The sequence below is a fragment of the Aythya marila genome, assembly GCF_965140915.1.
Source record: "Aythya marila genome assembly, chromosome: 18".
Taxonomy (NCBI): Eukaryota; Metazoa; Chordata; class Aves; order Anseriformes; family Anatidae; genus Aythya; species Aythya marila.
In genome coordinates, this window is record NC_139059.1 from 10,100,202 (window position 1) to 10,124,821 (window position 24,620).

Below are 24,620 nucleotides of genomic sequence, written 5' to 3' on the forward strand. Positions count from 1 at the left end.
GGTGCTGTTTCAGGGCTGGGTGCCAGCAGCCCGGGGCAGGGCGGGTGCCGTTTCCCCACCCCACAGCAGGGCTCGGGGGGCTCCGAAATTTGGGGTCTGCGGGGTCACAGCGGGGGGAACAGCGCTCAGCAGGCGGAGGACCCCCGGCTGCAGGGCTGGAGATGGGGCGGAGGCACGGCGCAGACCCCAGCACCCAAAGGGGGGGTGGTTTGGGGACTTGGGAGCTGGGGGCAGCACCCGAGCAGCACGGGCGTGGGCCGGCGGGGCGTCGCCTGTCGCGACAGCGCGTGGCCGTGTCGCCTACCGCCCTGCCGCCCGCTCCGTACCGCGGCCGCTCCTGAGGCAGCCCCGGGCGCGGCTCCCCTCAGCGCGCCGCAGCCAATCAGCGCCTGTCCTCCCCCCCTCTCCCTCCCCTCTCCCCGCCCCTCCCCTCTCATTGGTCGCTCCCTCCCAGCGGCCGGGCCGGACAAGCGGCGGAGCGCGGCTCCCATTGGCCGCTCCCTCTGCCCGTCACCCGCCTCCCCTACCCCGTCCCCCGCCCCTCCGCCTTGGCTCCGCGCTGCCCGCGGCGGCGCCGCCGAGAGCGGGGCCGGGGCCGGGGCCGGGCGGGGGGCGCCGAGGGGGCGGGCGGGCGGCGGCCGCGGGGCCGCGCTGAGGCCGGGCCGGGCCGGGCAGATCCGAGCCGAGCCGGGCGGCCCCGAGCCGAGCCGAGCCGCCCCAGCCATGCAGCCGCGCGCGGCCGCGGGCACATGGGGCAGCCCCTGAAGCGGCGCCTCGACGTGCCCGGCGCGGTGCCCTCGGTGCTGCGGCGGCGGCTGCTGCTGCTGGGCGCCATGCTCGGCCTCTGGCTCTGCCTCTTCTACTCCTGCGGCGGCTCCTGCGCCGGGCTGGCGGCCCCCGGGGGCTCCCCGGAGCCGAGGGGTCCGTCGGGGGGCGGCCCGGCCCCCCCCCCCCCTCCTCCTCCTCCCCCGGGGCTGCCCGAGGCCGCCCGCCCCATCTCCAGCCTCACCGACGGCACCGGCAGCAAGCGGCTGCCGCAGGCCGTCATCATCGGCGTGAAGAAGGGGGGGACGCGGGCGCTGCTGGAGTTCCTGCGGGTGCACCCCGACGTGCGCGCCGTCGGCGCCGAGCCCCATTTCTTCGACCGCAACTACGAGCGGGGCCTCGCCTGGTACAGGTAGGGCACGGCACGGCACGGGATCGCTCCCCCGCCTCCAGGAAAAACCCCAAAATCCCCCCCAAAAAAGCCCTGAGCCCGCTGGCCCCGTTACCCTCGGTGCGCGGTTCGCGCTGGCAGCGCGCTCAGTCCTGGAATCACACAGAAACGCTTTTTTTAATTATTATTTTTTTTTTTCCTTCCCTGCCGCTCGTCTCGCTGCGCTCCCGGGGCTTTATTTTTTATTATTTTAATTATCTTTATTATATATTTGCCGGCGCCTCCGTTTCCCGCACCCTCGGAGCGCGGCCGGGGCGGGACCCCCGGGGGGGGGAATTTCATAGAGGGGACGGGAGAAGGGGCCGGGGAAGCGGCCGGCGGCGGGCGAGGCGTTAAAAGCGGTATTGAAAGCATTAAAAAGCATAAAAAAGCTTTTTTAAAAAGCTCAAAAATCGCGGCACCGCTTCCCGCAGATGCCCCCGTGCGGGAGCCCGCAGGGTGCGGGGGGGATGCGCAGCCCCGACGGCAGCGCCTTCGCGTCCCCCCCCGGCGCCTCCGTGTTTTAATTCGGCTTTAATTCGGCTTTAATTCAGCTTTAATTCGGTCTCCGCTGGCTGCGTGCAGGGAGCAGCGACCCAAATCTTGTGGCCGGGTGGCAGCCGAGCGGTGCTGAGCCCCAGGAGCTGCCACCCTCCGGGGATCGCTGCGGGTTTCGGACGGTGCCAGCCCTCGGCTGGTGGTCAGGGGGTGCGGGTTGGGGTCTGGCCGGGCAGGAGGCGTTCCTGGGAGCGCTTTCGTTTTAGGAAATTGGAGGATTTGGGTGGAGGATGCGGCGGGTCGTCCCGGACCAGCCGCAGGGAAAATCTCGGTGCGTTTGGGAAAAAAATATTTCCCTGCAAAAATGGTTTTGAAAGGAGGGCTTGTGTGCTGCAGAGCTGAGGAGCTGTCAGGGTTTATTAGCGAAATGGTGTTGTAGGTGTTGAACTCTGTTTTTAATTAGGCACCTAAATTAGACCGTAAAATGGTTGATTAATCTTTTACAAGAAGGAGGTGGAAGGGGAGAAGGAGGGAATAACGCTCACGATGGCACCAATCTGTTGGCCCAGGCGCAGCGGCCGCCAGTCCCCGTGCGGAGGGCACCCCTCGCGCTTACATTCGGAGGAGCTGCCATCGAAGTTGCCCTTAACTTCCTAAACCCCTTCTCGGGCTCAGCTGCCCCGACTGGAGCAGCACGGGCCCAATTTCCCCAGCCCCAGGGCTGAGCAGAGGCTGTGTGGAGGGCTGCTCACCCCAAAACCTGGCCGCTCCTCGGGTCCGAGCCCCCGGCGCTCAGCCGGCACCGGGGTCGGGGAGCGAGGGAGGCTCAATAAATGTCTCGGTGCCCGACACACGGGGAGAGGAATTGGCTCAAATCAACGGACGAGTGCTCGCGTTATTTCTAGCTTTGCTTTGAATTAAGCACAGGAGTTTATTTCTCTGAATTTCAGCGTTAGAAATCGGGCGCTGCCCAGCCCCAAACTCCTCCTGCCTCCAGTGAATCGGCTCCTCCGCGCTCCTCGAGAGCACGCCGATTTCCACGAGCCCCAGTGAGGCTTTTATTTATTATCTTAATGGCAATAAGGAGAAGCGTTTGTGTTTGCTTGTTAATGGCCCAATAAAATTCGATAAAAAAAAATGCTGTAAAATATCTGCCGTGCCAGTAGCCGTGCACCGCGTTGGGCGAGCCTTGTCCCCGTTTTTCAGATGCTTTTGCACAAATTGGCTGGGCTGAACTTTGGACCTGGGGCAGTGTGAGTGCCCGGTTGTTGCAGTTTAACCCCATTGCCTGGCTTTGAAAAGATGAAGATGCAAGTTTTGACCCACACCTTATGGAAAGGAGATTTTATTCCACAGGCATTTAGTTAAATCTGGTCAGATTTGCTGGGCAGTTTTCTTGTTTTTTTTTTTTTTTTTTTTTTTTTTTTTCCATTTTTTTTTTCTCTTTAAAAAGTTGTTGCTGCCCTGCAACGAAGTATCCCAAAGGAAAGTTTCTGCAGATTTATGAGAGACAGAATCATCTCAAATTTGCTCGTGGGGCTTGATGAAAACTTGTTTTCGGGAGTATTTGTGACTACCCACAGCGCTGTAAGTGCTGTGCCGTGCTAAAGCTTTCACGTACAGTAACTTTCAAATGAGGGACTGCAAACTTTTTTTCCTTGCTCCATTTGCCGTTAAGTGGAGGAGTTTAAAGCAGAATTTGTTTTTTTCCCATTTGTTTGGAAGGTAAAACGGTATCAGGGGGTGCTGACCGCTGTTCCTAAAAAGCAGAGGGAGAAGAAGTAAAAATGAAATAGATTTTCGATAGCGAGTTAGCTGCGAATCCAATGGAAACAACTTCGGTCCGCACGTTGCGGGGTTGCCCCCCGGTAATGAATGCAGCATGTTAACTGCTTGCAGGGAAAATATTTACCATGACAGAGGAGAAAGGGATCCAGCCCCTACTGCAAACTAATTGTAAGTAGCGCCCGGGATCTGGGGCACTCACGAAGTTTCCCTGCGCAGCAGCGGGGCTGCGGCAGCTCAGCCGTGTGTGTGCCCGTCCGGGCGGGCGAGCGGCTCCCGACAGCCCCTGGAAGCTGCTGGAGGGGCTGGGGGGGGGATTTGCTTCTCCCCAGCCTGGGAAGTCGCTCGTTTGGCTTTCCTTTGCATCTCCTCCCGTTTCGCGCAATAACGATGCGCTTTTAATACAGTCGGGACATGAAAGCCTTTTGTCCTGTAATTAATGTACGGAAAAAAAAAGCCACGGTGTCATTAGGGTTACGTGTTTAGGCTTTTTTTTTCTCCTTTATTTCTCACTTCGGGCCCGGTGGGCTGTGGCACCCGGTCCTGCCGCGGCTGAGCGTTCCCAGCCCCGCTCCCCCTCGCTGATTTATCGACCAGTCTGCGCCCTCCGCCAGGACCCCCGGGCACGCCGGCTGCAGGGCACAGGCTGCTTTCTCTTTTTTTTTTTTTTTTTCTTTTTCCTTTTTTTTTCCTTCTTCCTCTGTGCCGAAACGCCCAGCTGGGTAGGGTCAGCAGGATCAGGCCCGGCTGCGAGCAGTGAGCAGCTTCAGGCGTGCGTTTCTTACACTCCCCAACCAGCTAAATAAGCAGAGGGGACCTTAAAGTGCAAATTGCTGCTTCGTGGCAATTGTTGAAGAAAGGGAAAATGTCCTTATTTGTTGTATTTTGGGGGTTTTGTTTTTGTATTTGTTTTTGTATTTGTTTTTTCCCCCCAGGAGCCTCCTTTTAGCCCCAGGGTGGGGCTGAGCAGGGTGTTGCTGGGAGCGGAGCAAGGATAAGGCAGCGGATGGCTCGAAGGGGTGAAAGCTCTGCTAAACTGAGGGTAAATCTTGAGCGAGGCAGAATTTTACCCCCTGTGTTTGGCTGTAAAAATCCCAAATTTACAGTGGCAGCAAGTCAAACACCCGCATCCTGCTTGCCACCACGCTTTGCAGCCACCCCGCTGTCCCACCACAGCCCGGTATTTGTAAGCTCCCCGCGTTGTTTCTGCGGGGTGTCCCGCAGCTCCTTGGCCCCAGGAAGCTCGGGAACGGGCCCGCTTCTCCCGGGGGAGCTCCACGTAAAGCCCCCGTGGCTGAGCGAGGAGCGGTTCCTCCAGCACACTCCCAGGAGCCACACGGGGTTGGAACCAGCGCGTCCCAAGGGACAGTCGTGTTCTCCAGGGTGGCTTTGCCAAGCAGCGTCCCGTTGAGATTTTATCTACTTGAGGTAAAAATATATCATAGAAAAAAAACAACTGTTGGCCGTGCGTTGTGCCCTGCTGACTTTTCGTGGTCCCCCTTGCCTCGTGCTCAGGAGCGGGGCTGGCTGTGCCCCCTCGGCCGCTCCCACCGCCGTCGCCTTTGGTCCCTGGGCCAAGTTTGGAAGCAAACGGCCCCAAAAAAGAAGGGCTGGGCTGCTATAATCAGTCAGCGAGGCCCTTGTGTTTGCACGGGCTCATTCCTCCAGATCTGAGGAGGGTTGAGTTGTTCAAACAGATGGCAAAGATTATTCGTGTTGCTGGGGTTTCAGCGCGCCGCTCCGTTTCAAGCATGTTGCCCGATATGACGCACGTGACAAGTTCTTCCCAGCACGACGCTGGGGGGGACGACATTGTCTGCCGCGATCGGGTTTCATGGCCTCACCTGTTGAGCTGCTGAACTTTTCAACGTTGGCCATGCGTTGGGGGCGACTTATTTGGCTGGTGGATCTGCTTGGCTAATCGTGTTAGCGCAGCGCCGTGCCGGGGAGCGCTCGGCTCCTTCTTGGCATGAGAATGGTGGGAAGAAAAACCCGCGGGCTGGGCTCCGGCTTGGGGAGTTTTAGGTTATTTTTTTTCTCGTTCAAGTGGGCAGATCTCTGTAACGTGCTGTGCTTTGGATACCTCTGGGCGCTTCCAGTCGAGGCTGTGCTTTTAAAAGCATCCAGCAAGCCCCAGATGTGGTGGCTGTAAAAACTCAACCTAAACTGCTGTTCTTCCGAGCTGCATCTCAGACCTGCCCAGGTCCTGAACTTGTCTCCCCGTCAGGCCTTGCTTGCTAAACTGCTCCGTCTGCCCGAGCCTGGATTCGGTGCTATTAATCCATCCCGAGTGGCAAGAAGCCTAATTAAGTGATCTTTCAGCGCCAGCGTTCACCTCTTCTGCCGGTGTGACCGTGGGTGATCAATGGGTCACGGGGATAATGAATGGGCCGGGGCGGTGCGGGGACACTTCACACGTGGGCTCCAACAACAAACAGCAGGGCTCGTTAGTGCAGCGCTGTAATTAGGGGGTCAGGGGCTATCGGTGCTACCTGTTGTCACCACGTGGGCAGTGACCGGAGGGGACGCCTCTGCCTCGGCTGCGAGTGACTAAGTGCCGCGCCGGGTTGGGGCTTGCTGCCGATGAGTGTGCCGGGCTTGCCCACGCCGGTGCAATTTCAGGGCTTTCAGCAGCTGGTGGGGAGTTTCTTAATTAGCTCGTGAGCAACGCCGAGCGTGGTGGAGAGGAGCGCGGCCCGGCGGCTGTCACCAGCGGCGGCCGGGAGGCGGCTGAGTCAATGCGGCCCTCGTCCGGGCTAACATGAAGGGGAGGAGGGCTCCGGTGGGGAATTTCATCCGTGGGGTCGGTGTGGGGCTGGGGGTGATGCTGGTCGCCGTTGGGGTTGCTGCCGTGGGGCACCAAAGGGTCCCTCTGAGCTCCTCCTGCCTGCGGGGTGCGATGTGCTGTGGAGCTCGGTCCGAAAAGGTCACAGGAGGGAGACGACGGCTGCTGGTGCCACGTTGGCTTCAAACGTTCCCCGGGGTGGCTTCTGTGCTTTGTAACAGCTGAGGACCAAGGAGGAGAACGTGGGGTGCTGCGGGGTTGTGTGCGCTGTGCTTATGCGGGGCGCTGTGAACCGGCCTCCTCGATGGCTGGCGTCCCAAATCTGGTGTCCTGGCCCTGCCGGCGCCCGGGCTCCTTCAGGAGTTGTGTGGAGAGGCTCGGAGGTTTGGGTGGCAGGGGATTTTGGTGCTGCTGGTCGGAGAGTTTGAGGAAAATAGATGTGAAAGTGCTGGCAAGAAGACCTCACGCTGACTTCAAGTAACTGAATGTTGCACTTGGTATTTCTGCTGTTGTACGTGAGCGTGGTGGTGCCCCGTCACGTGGTGGGCAGCAGGGAAGGGGAGAACGTGACTTAGAGAAAAATGATGTGTTCTGCTAAATCCTCCTCAGAAGTGCCCTGGAACCAGTCTTGTTCAGACTCTGTTTGGTTTTCTCCTCTCCTACAGAAAAGGGATGGAGATGGGAACGTCCCTGCTGAGGGACACTGAGCACTGCCTTTAAGGGCATCACGGCAGTGGGGCATCTGACCCCAAAATGATTTTGTGCCAGATGGTTACCCCTGTTCTCCAGGTGACTTCCTACAGCTTGGGGCAGTGGTTCCCACTCGTAAGGCCAGCCTGGGGCCACCCTGCAGCCACCTTGCTGCTAAAATTCGCAAGGTCAGGGCTGTAACCCAGCCAGCTCGGGGGGTGCTGCGGGGGCTTCTGAAAACCCACCGCAGTGCCCTGTGGTGCACAGGAGCCTCTCCTGGGGGCTGGCAGGCTGTTCCTGCCTGTGTGAGCAGAGAGCAAGGATCGTGCATGGGATTTTATTTTCTGTGCCTGTGCACAGCGTTGTAGGAGGACGTACATATTTTATACATCCCTTGCTGAGTGTGAATGTGAGGGCAAATCCTGCGCTGCTGCAGCAGTGGTCCTGTGGCACCGAGTACAGCTGGTGTGGGAATGCTGATCCTGGTACAAAGTGTGCTTCTCCTGCCTGGATCTGACTCTGGGGAGGGGATGGGACCTCAGCCCCGTGCTGCTGGCCTGGGCAGGAGCTGCTGCTCTGCAGGAGCTGGGCTTTGAAATTTCCCTGTGTTCGATGCTGTCCAAACAGGATCAGGCCCCCGGCGTGCATCCATGCGATGGTGAATTCAGAAAACGTTTCTCCAGCAGCACGCACGTCCTCTTGGGCAAAATCCATCCCAGTGATTAACGTTGCTAAAGCCCCCAGAAAGCAGCTCTGTGTTCCAGCCCCTCCGAGGCACCGAACCCAAACGTGTTGGAAAACGGGACAGCCGGCGGCGCGCTGGTGGAGGCGGAGGAAGTCATTGGAGAAGTGCTGAGAGGTGGTGGGAGGACGGCTGAAGGCAGGAAAAGCAGAGCGTGTTGGCACGGCACTGAGGTTGGGATCGCAGCAGGATTTGGGGTTCCTCGTGTTGGTGTGCAGGGGGCTGAGCCCGGCGCTGCCGAGACCTTCCCGTCACTAGGGGGAGGACAAAACCCCGGCACTGTGTTCATCAAGTTCCCTGCCTCTTCATCGGGCTATTAAATGTTTGTTTAAAAACTGGCACTGCCTGCAGCTCTGGCACTCACACAGCTTATATTTTAAAGATGTATTAGGCTTGGAAGGAGCACGGGAGGTGTTGGAGTAAACAGCAGGTGTGTCACAGCCCGTCAGTGCCAGCGGTGTCCTGAGCTGGCTCGTTCATGAGGCTGGAGGAGCTGCAGGGGCCCCAGCAGCTCCCCCTGCCCCGAGTCCTTGTGCAAAGGATGCTCAACACAGTGCCTCTGGGCTCCAACCCCTGAGTGCCCACAGATTGGAGCCCAAATGGGTTTGTGAGCATCTGAACATCCCCGAGCGTTTGCCCTGGCATCGTCGTGGCTCTGGGTGGCATCACTGCGAGCTGAGCCACACAACAACCAAGCAGCCGGAGCATCACCCCTGCTCGAGGAGATGGATGAGGATGGGAGGGGAATCAGCAGATCCCACCTCCTGCCACCTTCCCCAGGGCCATGCACAAGCTTGCTGCAGCTTAATGCAAAGCGTGGAGTTGTTCCTGTTCTTTAAATTCCCTCCTCAGCAGCTCTGCTATCTAACAAGCCCTGGGCTGTCTGCATGGGGTTCTGTAAAGCGGAGGGAGTAGCTGCCAGGGGGTGCTGAGCAGCGAGCGAAACCTCGGGAGAAGATACGGGCCGTGCCAAAGCAGAAGTGGAATAGCAGGTTAGTGTTTCACGCTGGGTTTGCTGCGAGCCGAGAGGGGCCGGGAGCTGCTGTCTGCTCCGAAGCCTCTTAATTACAGGCTGGCGCGGCGCTGCCCGGCCAGCTCGGCGCGGGGAGGAGCGGCCCGGCCCGGTGTCTCGGCGCACCCCGACGCCTCGGCCACCCGCCCTCGCTGCACCGTGGCTCCCCCCAGAGACGGTTTCAAGGTCAGGCTGCTAAATGCAGTGTAATAATTAATTAAGCTATATATAAACAGCGAGCTCACGCGGTCCTAAAGCAGATTAGGAGCGCGGGAGTTTCCTCTCGCCCGCCTTCCTCGCCATGGCTGTTGCCTCGCTTGGTTTCTCCGCGGCGAGCCCTGCAGTTGTCACGCTCGGCCGTCCCAGCACGGGTCACCAGTTGTGGTGAGCAGCTGCAGGCCTGGGGCTGAGCCGAAAAACCATGGGGGCAGAGCCAAGCCTGCCTGCTCCTGGGCTCCCCGCCTCGCCCAGTTCCCCCATCGATCCCTGTCTTCTTGTGGTGCTGGAGGAAGGGATGTGTGCGGCATCTCTGCCTTCCCCATCCATGCCTGTACTGGGAAGGATGCAGGGATTTGGGGATTCGCCTTCAGCAACAGGCATTGCAGGACTCCTGTTGCTGCGAGGCTCAGTGCAGCAATAACCCACTTGCATAAGTTTTTATTTCTCCCTGTGGTGATGGGAGAAGTGCTCCGTGGAAAGCTGGTTTCCGTGGGGTTTGGAGTGTGGAGGTGTGAGCCAGGCTGGGTTTCCTGGAAAAGCTACAGCAACCTGAAGTTTGTAACGAGGCATGAGATTGGAGCCAAACAAGTGCTTGCTGGGTGACTCCAGCAGGGCTGAAATTCGGACAGTATCAAAACCGATGTTCTTTTTATTTGTAAACCCTTACATCTATCCAAAAAGGGGCAAAACTCATCGAATACCCCAAAAGTAAACATTTAGGGGTAAGGCTGAGTTCATACCGCGGGTTACTTTTGATGGAGCTGCAGAAACATCCCAGGAAAACTAAAAGCTGTATCTCTTCATCAGGCTGAGGCCGTCTGTGCTGTCAGGTGCCGAGACAGTTGGAGAAGGGCAGAGCAGCTTTCAGCACGTGCAGATCAGGCTGGGTTTTGAAGAACATGAGTACACCACACACGTCCACCGAGTCTGATCCTTGGCTTTGTATAGGGGAATCCTCAAAAAACCCCACCAGGCCCCACAGCCGGCTCCAGGAGTGGGGCAGCAGCATCACTGCACACCTTGCTTCCCTTCTGCTGCTGCACCACGGCACCTACTAGTGCACGACTACGTGGACCCCTGTGCTGGTGGCCACCACCAGGGCTGGTGGGAAGAGGTGCCCGAGGTGACGGGCTCCACGTGAGAGGTTGCATTTGGGTGCTGAGGTTGCCCTTCCCCAGCTCCGTGGCTCTCTGGGCCAGAAGTGGCTTGTCTCCGTTTGCAGGCACCGGGCTGTGTCTACCTCCAGGAGCTGGAGGCAGCGAGAAGGGGCTTTGTGAGGGCTCACAATGGAGTCCCGAATTACTTCAGTCCTGGTCCGAGGGGCCCGGCTGTCTCTTTGGGAACCCAAGGGTGTAGAGATCAAAGGTGCGGGTGAGTCAATTACAATTCACATTTGGTTCATCCATATGTTTGGGTATTTGAAAGACTTCAATGGTAACCCATTTTATATCTCTTATGCCCATTGATTTGTTAATCTGACACTCGGTTTCATCTGAATGACAATGGCGCTCATTCAGACTCCTCGGTGTTCAGGGAAAAGTCATTTCACTTGGGTTGTGCTCCAAGGCCTCAGCATACCAGCCCACTGGGCTCTTTGTGCCGAGGGGCTGGCGGACCAGGGGATAATTCGGCCCTGCAGCCGGCTTTGGAAGGAGATGGGCTTGTAGCAGCTCATAGCAGGGTTGGTTTGTGCATGCATTTCTCCAGGACCTTGCTGCTGGGGTGGACCTGCTCCTTTCAGGAATGCTGGAGGCAGATGTTGGGTTTTGGCGTGGTGATTCTGCCCCACGAGGTCCTCTCTGGTTGCCACCGTAGCTGCAAACCTGCCCTCGGAGCCAGCAGGGTGTGAAGCGGGCAGGGTTATGAGGCAAGGACCAAGCTCTCAGCAGGGAGAACCCTCCCAAACCCAGCCCGAGCGAGTGTGTTGGACGAGATCAAATTATCGGTATGGCAACGCACAGTCTCTAATTATGGGAATACCTTTTTAATTAGAAGTAGTGCTTTGCATCTGCTGTACTTGCAGCAGAGCATCTCCACCAGCTGAGTCTGCTCTTTAAGGAGCCCTCGACTGCGCTTGGCTGCCTGCTGGTGACCAATCTCCATCCCACGTAATGACTGGGGCAGGAGGGGCGGCTGCAGCCAGACCTGCTCCTTCTTGTTCCCCTAATTGGAGCCTGTCTCCCTGCTCCGCTGGGAATCTCGCTCCTTCCCAGGGCTGTTTGTGTTTCCTTCTGCTCTGCCCTGGGCTCCGCAGCGCCGCCGGGACCCACCTCGTGGCACGGCGGCACCGCCGCCTCCATTGCCTCCGTGGGCACGTTCCTCTTTCAGCCTGGAATTTAATTTCATTGTCTGTCTCCGGTGTTTGCTGTGAGGGGTGAGAGGGGTGGGGAGGCACTGAGGAGGGCCGCACTGGCCTGACTGGAGACACTGTGGGAGGAGGATCCCATTTTGGACACGTGTTGTCCCTCACAGCCTGCTCTGTTTACAACTGCTTCATCTCCCAGGCCCCGGCTACACCTTAATGGCTGTCATGGCAAATCCATTAAGGAACGAGGTGAGGTGGCAATCCCATTTGTGTTCAGATGCGTTTAGGGATCAGTGCTGAGAGGATCACCGGTGTGATCCAGGCCTGCTGTTCGGCGGGTGGCACACACAGCTTGCCCCAAGGCGGGCTGCACAGACCAGGCCCGTGGCCAGATGGCCGCCGGCTGCGGTCACGTCGGTGCCACCTGCCCTGTGCCCGCTGCAAGCCTCACCTCCTTTAGTGAGGAACAGAACAGCTGCTCGGGCTGGGATGGAGGCTGGAGACCCCGGGAAATGGCTCGGGTGGCTCGGTGTGGAGTAAGCCTAAACCAATTTAGGGTTCTTGAAGGACTCGACAGGGCCAGCTGGAGCTGGGGGGCCCGCACTGCCCTGTCCCCATCTGCTGTAAGGTAGAAATGGTTTGGAGCAGGTCTAAGCCATCCTGTGAGGATGTCAAAACGTGTTAGAAATGTGAGCTGCTGCTGGACAGCAGGGAGCAGGAGAGCTGGGCCCTGTGAGTGTGGGGTGTGCTTGGTTGGTTGGCACCGTCCTGTGTAACTGCTCTTTGTCTGAGTTTGTTCATCGCTGCAGTACCACGGGGATGGTAACCTGTCCTCTGACGGTCACAGGGGGTCCTGTTACCTTTGAAGCAGTCCCGTTCCCTTGAAGCAATTGTGGGTGATCCCCAGTGCCACCCGCATGTGGTTCAGGTGCTGCTGAAGAACCATCAGAGGCACACAGCTGGGGGCTGGCAGCAGCTTCCCAGCATCACTCGGATCATGTTATGAGCATGCATACGTACATGGCTCATAGCAAAAAGGACAGAAAAAATAACTCTTTCAAGGGTTGATGGTGCAAATGGAAAGTTGGCTGCTTTGTGAGCTGTTGTTTCCAAGTGCTGCTCACTTACTTTTTGCCCACAGTATCCCATTAGGCACAGAAGGTGGATTCCTGGAGATGTCGTGTGGCTTTTTAAAGACCTGCAGCCCTTTAGGCAGATGTATATCTGTCCTCAGGCTGCTCTGAAGCCTGTCCTGGCCTTGCCACCCCAAGAGCTACACTCCTGCAGGCTGCACAGGGGCCGAGCTGCTCCGTGGAGGATGCTCCAAGGACTCCCTGTGCCTGGAGGAGAGCTCTGGATGAACAGAGCAGTTTCTCCTCTCCTTTCTCTGCTCTGCTGCCCCCATGGTGAGGAAGAGGAGCAGAGCTCACACAGCTGCCACCATCACCCGTCCCTTTCGGGGCTTTTTGCCCACCCCACAGAGGGACGGATCACTGAGGGTGCCTCCCGGGCAGCAAGGGGCTTTATCGGGGGCTTTGCTCCTAATCACAGGAGGGCTGGGCTTCACGGGGGCCGTGTGTGTGGAGGAGGCGAGGAGAGCCCTCCCTGTGCAAATGGGAGGCCGCTCGCACGGGCGCCGAACAAAAGGCAGCATTATCGGTGTGACTTGTTACCTGCCTGTGCAGGCACGCACATTAGGGCATTAATTTAGGTCTTGGGGGAGAAACACAAAAGACCTCTCAGCGGGGCTGTGATTTATGAACGTGGCAAGAGGGGAGCGCGGGTCCTGCCCATATCTCGCTGAGTTGGTTTTGTTGGGGGCTGTTGACTTGTGCTGCGTTTAGTTAGGGGGTGGCTCTGCGCTTTGTGGCCTTTAGTTTTTTTCCTCTCCGTAGCGAAATCAGAGCAGGTGAAACGTGGTGCCCTGGCTGTTCCAGGGAGAGGGAAGGGGTGCAGAAGTGTTAGCTTCCCCTGTGGATTTACAAGCATAAAAATCCATCTCCACATAAACCCTACAGAGTGCCGCCCTAAGATGGACCCACGCAGGCGTTGCTTCCCTTGAACTGAGCTCTTCTGTTCTGGGGGAGCTCTCCCTGTTGCAGTGTGCCTGCAGAAATGCTGCCATGGTGTGTAGCGGCCCTACAAGTGATGGGAGTTTACATGTGACCCTTTTCTCCTGCATTAAATACACAAACCGCACCTCTTGGGTCCAAAACAAGACGTGCTCTGCTCGCTGGGCTCCCCACCACCAGCATGACAGGCCCCTGGAGAAAGCCTTTAGGGATGAGGCTGGTGGATGACCTCCCATGGGCTTACGGGGTTACAGGGATGTGGTGGGGATAGGAAATTCCTCCAGGTGTCCTAGCAGGGGATGGGAGGCCCCATGCTGGGGGCAAGTCTCGGGATCTGGCCCTTCAGCGTGTCCCTTTGGGGCGTCCAGGAGGATGCTCTACTCTGCTGCTGGTTCTGGGATGTTCAGCTGCTGTTAGCCACCGTGCTGCTTGGGTTGAACATCAAATTCTTGAAAGACCTGGGGTTTCAGGGACACCAGCTGAAAGCCAACAAACCGTGTTCCCCAAAATCCTCATGTGCATGGGGCTTAACCCTATGGAGGTTGATCCCTTTGCTGCAGGGACGTGCTTCTCCAGGAATGAGGAGAGGGTGTCCCACGGACGGGGGGAGTCTATGCTGCCCAAATGTTGAGCTCACGGCAGCGTCGTGGCACCAGGCTGTGCTAAACCAGCGGTCCCTGCGAGGTGCTCCAGGAGCATCGCTGTGTTGCTGTGAATATATGAGTGGATCTACTGAACCTTTAGGTCGCATAAGCTCAGTAAACATAACGCAACTCAGGGCTGTGAATCTCTGAGGGAAGGGAAATGGCTGGTCCTCTAGGTTCACGCAGTGTAAGAGCCAGAAGCCAGGCAGCTGGGAGAATTTACCTTACCCAGGGAGCGCATTGGGAGTGCTGAAACTCTGCAGATGCCTCAAACCCTGCCTCCTTTTCCTCCCTTTTTGCCTAATTTATAGAAGGAAATGTAACTGCTGCTTTGCCCTGGGCTCCTGGACACCATGAAAGTAACCTTGGCTTGTTCCAGACCTGTGCCTGCACGGCTCTGTTGGGCTGCGGACCTGAGCCCCCCGTGCGCTGGGTGCAGGAGCTGCTGGTGGAGGCAGGGAGGCCTCGTGGTGCCCGAGGAGAGGGAAGGAGGCTGCGGGGGTGCAGCTGGAGTACTTGAGCTGGGATAAATCGCAGTTAAACCTTTCGGTGGGGTGTACCTGGAGGGAACGTCACGCAGGAGTAAAATGCTTGGCTGGGGGCAGCTGGAATATTCTGCGCGAATAAAGCCCCAGTCCCAGTTTGCCAGTTAGCTCAGTCGTGTTTCCTGCTGGGTTTGGGGTTGTTTTCCCCCCTTAAATCACATGTTTCACAGAGCTGCCCCCTCCCTGCTCTTCTTTTAAACAAAAACAGTGGTTTTCTTTTTCTTTTTTTTTTTGAAATGGAGACAGATTACTCTAATCTCACATGACTCGAGCAGTGGGCAGCGAAGTCCGGTGCTGCTGTGCGATATTCTGAAGAACTCACCCAGAAACAGCAATTAGCTTTTAATGGGGGCGCCGTGCCCGCCAGGAAGAGGAACCAGAGCCCTTTGTGCCCGGGGCGGCAGCGGGGGGACCTGGTGGCCCTGAAAGGGACCGGGCTTGACCGGGAGGAGTAAGATGCTCATTGCAGCCCCACCCCCTTTCTGCACTCAAAAGCTCTTATTTTCAGAGCAAAGCACCATTGAAGCATCGGGACAATGGAGACCAAATCCTGCTGGGGGGAGGGAGGTGCTGGCAATCGCATCTTTTGTTGCTTTTACTCCTCTCCCTGCCTATGGCCTTCCCCCTCCAAGAAACCCACATAGATGCTCGCTAGCTGATAATGCAATCACTTTCTTGGGACTTGGCTAATAGGATTATAATTATTACTGGAGATAAAGTGAAGTGAATGGAATATTTACCACTTCATCTTAAATTATTGTAAATCCCTCCAAAGCAGCCCTTTGATATGTAAAGCGCTGCCCCTCTCCCCTCAGCGAAGATCATTATTTAGTGGAAGTCCAGAGCTTTTAAGTACGATGGGGGGGACAGAAAGAGGCTTTGCTGTTTACATAAAGAGCAGAACCTGTATAATGAACTGGTGGACTTGATGAATATCTCGCCTGGCTCCAGCAAAGGCGGAGGGAAAGTTCTTGGGGAGCGTTTGTCACCGGGATGCAGGGCTGGGGCACGAGGCCAGGTGCTGGTGCACCACGAGTGAGCAAGGAGCTGGGGCGGGCTGTGCTCCCTGCAAGTCTGTGAGAGGGGTGAGGGAGCTGCCAAAGCACAGACAAACCGCTCCAGGGCCAGGAGGGTCCTGAGCTGAACTTGGTGGAGGCAGGAGCACTGCTTGGGGGCTGCCCGAGCCCTCCCGTGGCCATGGTTAGAGCCAACGGTGGCTTTGCCCAGCCCAGGAGCAGTGCTGCTGTAGGTTATTCCTTCCCCTGTAGTCTTCAGCTGTACGGTGTGGCCGCGTTGCCCTGTCCCCTCCTTGGGGCTCTGCCTGCACGCAGTGGGAAGGACCAGCTGCTGGTGCCCCTCTTCCCCCTTCTCCCCAGCATTTGATGGGGTTTTTCATCCTCATCGAAGGAATTGAGGTCAGACTCCGTGGCTGGAGTCTGTTCCCAGGTGGTGGTGGACACCAGGACGTGAGGATGCCACCTTTCCATCCCGTCAGAGCCCATGGAAGGAGCTCCTCGCTGGGGAGCCTTCACGTGCTGCTGCCTTCCTCTGCTCCCCTACTGCCCAAAGTCTGCAACAGGTGACGGGGACCTGAGAGATCTGGGGGCAGGGAGCGAGGAGGGTGAGAAAAACCACAGCTTTCATGCCCACGTATTATTTTCCCCTTTCCCTTCTCCTTCATCTCCCCCTTCCTCACCCCCGAAGTTCATTAATTCCCATCATCTGGTTTGTGTAAGCGTCGTGGCGACTGTTTGAGGGAGCTGGATAGAGTTACACCCCTTTCAAAAAGGCCGGGGCTGCTCCACAGCCGTTCCCTTTTATTGTTGTATAATTTGCCAACCCAAACATCGGGCTCCCCGCTCGAGACAAAGGTGCACATGTTGCTCTCACTGCTGCTAATAAAAAGAGGAGAGGCCGCGTGCTACCGTACTGGTGCTTGGTGGGAGGAGAGGGCAGCCCGAGATGGGGAAATCGGGCTAAGAAGAATCAGATGTGTCAAATAAGAAAGCAGCAAGTGCTCCTGGCCTTGAACAGGCATTTGCTGTTCAACCTCTCTTGGTTTCTTCCTCCCCATCATCTTCCTCCTTTCCCGGATGGATCTGCTGGCACCAGCAAGCCGGGTGTCGAAGCCAGCGCGCCTCGCTGCCGGTGGCAGGCTCCGTGATGCCATTAAAAGGCTTTATTACTCCTCCGTTCTTTCCCCGGGCTTGTCAGGTCCTTGCTTTAGAGCAGTATTTCTGGGGCTTGATGGTTTTATGGTCCAGCTTTAGGGAGAAGCAGCCATAAAGGCTCAGACTTGTGGGGAGGCTCAGCCCTGCTGTTCGCCCCGGTGTGCTCGGGACTGGGCTCTTATCTCGGCGCTGTTCCTATCTGCTGCAAAGCTCAGCCTGGGCTTTAAGGAGCCTCACGATAATCCTGCTCCTTTCGGCGTTTGCTTTCTCGTAACCAGTACGAGGGGGTTTGCTGTCCAGCGATAACGAAGATAGCGGCGCATAGTTTAAGCTCCACAAAGCCGGTTGAAAGCCGGGGGTAAATACCAGCCGATGGTGTCTGGGTGCTGCGGTACCCACGGAGGGAGCTGGGGACGGAGCCTTCGGAGCCCTCCCGTGCTACATCCCCATGGGACTGGGACGGGAGCGGTTCTGCTGCTGCTGAGAGGGGCAGAATGGGACCGGGACAGGTCCAGTGTGGTGATCCTGGGACCAGATGCTGGTGATGCTCTGGCTTTTTGCTTCCCAGACCTTCGCTTGCTATCGGGTGCTGACAGGGAATGAAGCCGGCAGTGTTAGTGCAATCCTTGCCCCGCTCATGTTTTTTTGTGTTTGTCCTGCTGTCCGACAGCCTCGTGCTGCCTCAGAGACGTGCACCAAGTGAGTGTCGCCCTGGCAAAGCGGTGGCAGGCAGAGCTGCTCGCTGCCAGCCCGTCCCTTCCTGCCCGTCTGCAGCTCTGACCGATCTCACTTGGCCTAAATTTATTTATAGGGAGCGGAGAAGCAGGGGGATAGAAAATAGGAATTGCAAGGGGAATGGCAATGAAACCCTTCTCAAAAGCGTGTTTGATTCAAGGCAGCAGGATGGGATGGGACAGACGGGATGGGGCTTCGGGGGACCCCGAGCTGAGCAGGGCCAGGGACCCGAACAGCCCTGAGGAATGGGGATGGGATGGGACAGCGTGCATGGGCTGCAGAGCATCAGCGTGGGAGGCTTTGTCCTGCCTCATCTTCTGTATTCGTTTCTGTAAAGATTTTCTGATCTGGTACCATCAGGCTCATTTGCTTTCAGCGTCCCAGGCAACCCACAAGTTAGAAAAGCGACAAAAGCCACGCCAGGTTCATCAGTTGCTCCAAATTGTCCCTCCGTGTGTGCTGGGCTGCCTCGGCTGCTCACCTCACCTGGGGGCTAAAAATCTCCCTCCAGGCTGAGAGAAGAGTTTTTGTGCTCGCTTTTTCCATTTCTGCTCACCTTTCTTGCCATACGCTTTCGGACTAATCCGTGTGGTTTTTCAGACTGCCTGTTGCGAGGATCTGGGGGCACTTTCCCCAGAAACTGTCAGCTTTCCAAATTTTGGTTTTCTGGGAAGAAATGACTTTTTCTTTTCTCGAAACACCAGTCAGGAATTTGGGTAGAGCGTGGCCAGAAATAGGCTGGCTGCTCTGCCTGCGCACCGCTGTGCGGCCAAGCAAACGCTCCTGGATTACAGGGCTGAGCTCGGTGTAAACGTGGCTGGTGTCCAAAATAGCTTGACTTCTCTTCCCCACCTTTCCTCTATTTTCCTTGCTTCTAAGGCACAGTTGTGGGGGAAAGCCTAAAAATCCTGCACAAAAAGCTGTTCCCGCTGTATCTGCCACAGGGCTTGTGCAGAGGCTGCCTGATCTGCCCTGGAGCCTGCAGGGAGCTTTTTGGCATCCCGAAATGTTGGTGATCTGTCCTAAATTTTACGATGCTTCTTGTGGGTTTAGAATTCCCTGCGCACAGCTAGCCCTCGCCCTCTGGAGTGAGGTTTTGTTGTCCTTGCAGAGGGAAACTGAGGCAGCTCAGGGGTCTGGGGGTGGTTTGAGACCAGAGCGAGCCTTCACTGCAGCTTGGGGCACCCCCATTTGAACCCCACCGGTGCACAGGGAGCCTTGCACCTCCCTTCTGCCCCCTGCTTTGTTTCGCTGGGGTGCTGTGAGCACTGTTTTGGGGGAGGGTGGCTCCTGTGCCGGGGAGGTTTGGGGCAGCGCTTGCTTCCTCGCCAAGCACAGCATCCACACGGCTCCCAGAGCGATGCTGCGAGGGCACCTCCGGTTCCTGGGTAGCACAAAGGACAGACTCAGCCCCAAGCCCTCCCCAGGGAGGAGAAATCATAATCCGCTTGGCTCCGGGACTTGTGGCTGGGGGCAGGAGCACCTGGGCTCACCGGGTCCCTGCTGGGCGGCCTGACGGTGACCTCCATATGGGCAGGTGGCTGGGGCGCCACCTCTGCCCCCAGGCTGGGCCAGCACAGCCACACCTTGGGGCCTGGGGCTCCAACAGCCCCCACAGCGTTTTTTTTTGGGTGGCAGGAGGTGGCAGACATCCCTGGGGGCACAAGCAGCCATAGCCATGCCCACAGGTAGCGGAGGTGGCTCACTGCCATGCGGGCGGGTGTAGGGGAGCGGCCATCCCTCCCCGCGGTGGGATTCCCAGTTGGGTGATGCTGCCGGTCCTGCTGGGCTCCAGTGCATCCCCTGGGGTGCTGCTCCCCTCCCCGGGAGGCTGCGGTCTGTCCCGTACGTCCGTCTGTCCTTCCTGCCCGTCTGTCCTACCTGCCGCCGGCGGCGAGGCGGCCGCAGATTAGCCCGCAGCCCCTCTGTGCAGACCAAAGCTGCCACCGAGGGCATTAGGCTGCAGGATTGGATTACCCCGGGGCCACCTGTCATCCCCACGCTGTAAATTCAGCTTGCTCTGGGTCCGGTTTTCACATTAGAGAAGTTTGCACTTAAAAAATTACAAATCCTACCCCCCCGCCCCGAGCCCCTCCGAGCCAGCAGGTTTATTTTAGCATCCCGTCCTACTGCGGGCTTCAGAGCTGCGCAGGGCTGGGGATTAGGGGTGTATGAATGGGGAGAGCCTTTATTGGGTTACCCTAAGTGGTTAATAGGTAAAGTAGGCCAATCCATCTTTAGGCTAAGCCTATCACTGCGCCTACGAAGGGTGCAGGCTTCGCGGGGGAGATACTCATTAGGGGAAAAGCTTTTCCTCTGTGTCTCCGTGTGTTCGGAGTGAGGGGCTCTGCTCCCTGCCTGGGGGGAGTTCATGGCCGTGATCCCCCCGCCTCTCCGTCCTTCCCTGGGACCTCGGGTGCTGTGTGTGGTGCTCAGGGGTGTGGGGGTTTGGTGCCTGGCACCCTGGCATTCCTCTCCTGTGCCCACAGAGCAGCAGCTCGTCCCTTCCCAAGCGGGGACGCAGGGAGAGGGTTCAAAGGCAGGGCTCTGGGACTCTCTGCTCTGGGATGTTCTCAAGGCTGAAAGGGCTTAAAAGGCTCAGACAGTTCCCAGTCAATATGAAACAGGATGATTCGGGTGCACGCGCTGGCTCCAGAGGTTTTTGAATCCCAGATTGCCAGAAGGCAGGAGGATAACAAGGCAGGAGGGACGGCGTGCCAAGCTTCTCATGCCGCCTTCATTTTCCACCCTGCTATCTGCTGCAGCTCGTCTCCATCCAGCGCCGTCCCGGCTGGTGCCGCAGCTTTGTCTGCGCTCAGGTGGCCGCTTCCCACAGCCCGACTCCCTCCTCGCCTCCCTTTCCTCTCCCATACAGACAGCGGCTGCGTCTCGGCACCCCTGCTTTGCACCACGAAGCCGCCGAGTCTGTGACGTGTCTGTGAAACCTCCGTGGAAAGCAGGGTGGAAAGCAGGGGCCCCGCAGCGCTCAGGAGCTGCCCTGGGGGTCCTGCACCGTGCTGGGATCTTGCTGATCCTGCCCCTCTCTCCGTGGCTGCAGCTCCTCCAGCCCTTACAGCTCCGTGTTCCCCTCCCTTTGGCGCTGCCCCTGGTGTCTGGCAGCCTCAGGAGCAGACACGTTGTGGGCTGGAGCCTGCTCCTGCTCCTACTCCCAGCACTGCCTGCAGTGTGCGCGTTGTGCCGGAGCTGCAGCGCTCTGCCCGGGCCCATTTTGCCCTTCTCCAGGTGTGGTGTGACTGGGAACAATCCCCTCGTGGTGACTTTTCCGCCTGCGTGAGTTCAGAGCAGCAAAACCTTCCCGCTCCTCCTGTCCCCGAGGCTCTGCTGTCTCTGGCTGCCAGCAGGACGGGTGCTGCCTCTGTGGGATATTTCGGCAGCCCTGGGAAAGCTCCGTGCTGCAGGCAGGCCCGTGCAGTGAAACTTTGCTTTCCTGGATGTGATGCTGTCAGGGGTTCAAACCGCGTCCACGGGTCACAGTATTTGGCTTCGCTCTCTGTTGTTGTGCAGCCACGTTTCCAGCAAGGCAGTGCCCGAGAGCCCCCAGGACCTTAACAGGGGGCTCTGCCCTGCACCCATCTGGGTGGAGGAAGGGGAGTGCTGGAGGGGCCGGGTTTGATGGATCCTGTTCTTGGTTTGGGGTTGAAGGCCCCGTTTCTATCCCTGCTCCCCTAACCCATGCTGTCCGGAGGGCGGTAGCAGTGTCAGTGTGCTTTGGCTTCTCTCGCCCTGGCGGGTCAGCAGTGAGATATTCTGCATGTGCCAGGAATTCAGCTCCTCTCCAAAAACCCCACTTGTGGGAGGGCTGGGGATGGACAGAACCGAGTGTGCTCAGCTTTTTGCAACAAGACCCCTTGGTTGGCCCCAGGCACAGACCAGGAGCAGGGCTTCAGGTGCTGGTGGCTCTGTGAGGGAACTGCCACCAGTGGATGCCTCCCAGACGAGGAGCTGCTCCCTCCTGACTTCCACTTCTGGCTCCTCTGGGTTCCCGAAGCGCTAATTAAGAGTTTCCCAACCAGATCGCCTGACTCCGCACCTCCACCCCCAGCAATTTCCTCCTCTTTCCCAGGGCTCTGGGGCCCAGCCCTACCCAAGGCCTCTCTTGTGCAAGGAGAAAAAAAAAAAACTAAGCCTTGCATCATTCCCAGGAGCCTGGTAAATGCTGGTTGCAGCAGCCCTGGAGGGGAAGTCGGTGGCGATGTCCGGGCCCTGTACGATGGACCTGCTGCTGCTAAGGGCTTCGGTGCAGCCTGACTGTCCTGGGCACGTCCTGGGGAGCGTTTGCCTCTCCTGGCAGGTCCCAAGCCCTGAAGGACTTCACAGGTTGACACCAACCCCTTAAATCAAGCTGGGGAGTGCTCAGTGGCCAGCGCAGGATGTACCACTCAGATTTAATGTGGCCATAAAAAGAGACACGGCGTAATGAGGAGTCTGTCAAAATCCACGCCAGCCCACGTTAGATTTAAGAGTTGCTCTCTGAGCATTAATGACTGGCGCTTTCTGAAGGCGCGACCAGTTTGCCAAATTCTCCAGAAAGCCGAGGGATCTGTCAGTTTTATTTCAGTCACTGCTTGCCAGCGGGCGCCAGCTCCCGGTTTCCAGAAGCTCTCACACCCCAGGAGCTGGGTGGACCGGACACGAGTTGTGTCTGTGCGTGATGCTCTGCGTTGTGTGAAACAGCAGCCCTAGGGGATGCTGCCGCCCCTGGGGCCCCTTTGCTTGGGGTCCACCAGCTCCTCTCCTGGTCACCCAGGTGGAGCTGGTGCGGGGCTTATCGCCCACCAGGGGCCTGTGCCGAATGGGGGGGGTCTGGGCTGCACAGAGCTCCCCTCCTGCATGAGGCGGGGGCTGGAGGTGTGTGTGGTCACCCGGCCCTTGTCAGTAGGGACATGGTGTGAAGGTACTGCCAGGAGACGAAGCAGAATGCCAGGCACAATCTGCATCAAATAGCCAGTGCGTGAACGGCTACTGTCTAAATTTAATAGGCACACAACACTTTATGGTTCAATCAAACCACTCATTCTGGAATTCCTTATTATTTGCCATCAGATCAGATGGGTCACATTTCTTCCCCCTTGGCTTCTTATTAAGCAAAGGGGAACAAGCGGTGGCTGTGTGCAGCACAGCCGACGGTAACACTCCTCCAGGCTGGCAGCTCACACGCTCACCGGTCGTTTCTCTGCGATGGGTGGATGCTTTGAGAACTTAATCAAGTTTTATAGCTTTAATTTTGTGACAAACTCCCCTCTTGCCTTTTTTAACTGTCTTACAGCAAATGAGCCCCATTGGGTATAAAGGGAAAGAACTGGCAGAAGGTCTAAAATATTTAGGCTTGTCCATGGCTGTTAGGAAAAAATTACTTTTTGCTTTGAGCCACTTCCACCATTTCTGTAAGATCTCCAGTTTTTCCCCATGTGGTTAATTACAAATAGCCAGGGCAATGTGCTGGGATTGCTCAAGGATTTGGGCTTCAAGGGTGTTTTGTGAGGTTGCATCCTGCCTGGGAGCTGAGTTTTCCATGCTCATGTGCCGTATCCCAGCCAGCGTGGCGGTGGAGGAGAGAGGGGAGAGGTTGTCCTCACTGGGTGCAGGACTGGGACATGCTGAAGATGCCACCAGCAGCTCTTGATGCTCCTTCTTGTGCTTGTTAGGGAAATACTCTGCTGGGTGTAGGGGACCAAGGTAGCTAGGTGACAAGCTAGGCACATGCTGGGGACAAATTGCACCATCTCGCCTGAATTGGGAAAAACATTGTGTTTGGGATGCTAAGGGAAAGCAGGGTGGATGTGCTTTGGTGAGCTCCTGGCTTCTGCTAAGCCCTTCTTCTTGTTACCATGGGGAAAATGAGCTCTGGGCTGGGAGCTCTCTGCTGTTGACCTGAGCCACGCGAAATGCTGCTGTGGACTCATCCTGGCTGGATCATCAGCTGGGAACGGGCATGGTACATGCAGCCACGTACGTGTGGCCTGACTCACCCAGCCCGGGGAGACTGCTCAGCTGGGTTTCTAACAGTAGCCTTTAATAATAATAATCCCTCCCCAGCCTCTAAATCACTGGAAAATGGATTTATCAGTACAAGCCGGATGACCCACGCAGGCATTTTAGGGAGGAAAATCGTGAATCTGTGTGTATCTGTATGCATGTTTGCATGTATTATGTGTATTTTCCCTGCTGTTCCCTGCTGTAACCCGTGTGTTGTGTTCTGCTGCAGGGACCTCATGCCCAGGACCCTGGAGGGGCAGATCACCATGGAGAAGACCCCCAGCTACTTCGTCACCAAGGAGGCCCCGGCCCGCATCTCCTCCATGTCCAAGGGCACGAAGCTCATCGTGGTGGTGCGGGACCCCGTGACCAGAGCCATCTCGGACTACACCCAGACGCTCTCCAAGAAGCCCGATATCCCCACCTTTGAGAGCCTGACCTTCAAAAACAGGACTACGGGCCTGATCGACACCTCGTGGAGCGCCATCCAGATCGGCATCTACGCCAAGCACCTGGAGAACTGGCTCCTCTACTTCCCCATCGGGCAGATCCTCTTCGTCAGCGGGGAGAGGCTGATCAGCGACCCCGCGGGGGAGCTGGGCAGGGTCCAGGACTTTCTGGGCCTCAAGAGGATCATCACCGACAAACACTTCTACTTCAACAAAACCAAGGGCTTCCCCTGCCTGAAGAAGGCGGAGGGCAGCAGCAAACCCCACTGCCTGGGGAAAACGAAAGGCAGGACCCACCCCGACATCGACCAGGAGGTGGTGCAGAGGCTGCGGGACTTCTACCGGCCTTTCAACATGAAGTTCTACCAGATGACGGGGCAGGACTTCGGCTGGGACTGAGGCTGGTGTGGGAAAATCCACTGTAATTACTTGCCCAGCACGGTTTGCGTATATAAAGAGATATATATGTATGTAAAATGTACAGAAATCTATTTTATAATAATTTATTTTTAATTCCTAAGCAATTAATTCACTAAGCTGCCTAACCGCACTGGCTAGAATGGTAGCCCGTAACCTGTTTAACATTCCACTCTGTTTAATTCTAATACGTCTCTCCTTTCTTTTTTTTTTTCCTCCCATTTTCTCCCCTTTTTGGTTTGGTTTGTAACAGACGGTGCTTCCATTTTTCCTAAAGAATATTTGTATTTAAAAAATCGAAAAAAAAAAAAAGAAAAAAAAAAAGAAAGGGCGGGAGGGGAGGGAAAGCACAAATTTAT

The 24,620-nt window shown here is 57.2% G+C and overlaps 1 protein-coding gene across 1 annotated transcript; it reads left to right on the forward strand.

Annotated features, from left to right (window-relative positions):
* Positions 1-594: 594 nt before the first annotated feature.
* Positions 595-24,574, forward strand: LOC309885365 (heparan sulfate glucosamine 3-O-sulfotransferase 3B1-like). The gene is made up of 2 exons (XM_082775230.1): positions 595-1,177; positions 23,625-24,574. Exons 1-2 carry the CDS (start codon positions 750-752, stop codon positions 24,241-24,243), a joined length of 1,047 nt encoding a protein of 348 aa, XP_082631356.1. The 5' UTR covers positions 595-749; the 3' UTR covers positions 24,244-24,574.
* Positions 24,575-24,620: the final 46 nt, after the last annotated feature.

Coding starts and splice junctions, on each gene's coding strand:
- LOC309885365 (XM_082775230.1), top strand. CDS start 750: ATGGGGCAGCCCCTGAAGCGGCGCCTCGACGTGCCCGGCGCGGTGCCC. Junction 1,178..23,624: donor CGGGGCCTCGCCTGGTACAG/GTAGGGCACGGC, acceptor GTTCTGCTGCAG/GGACCTCATGCCCAGGACCC.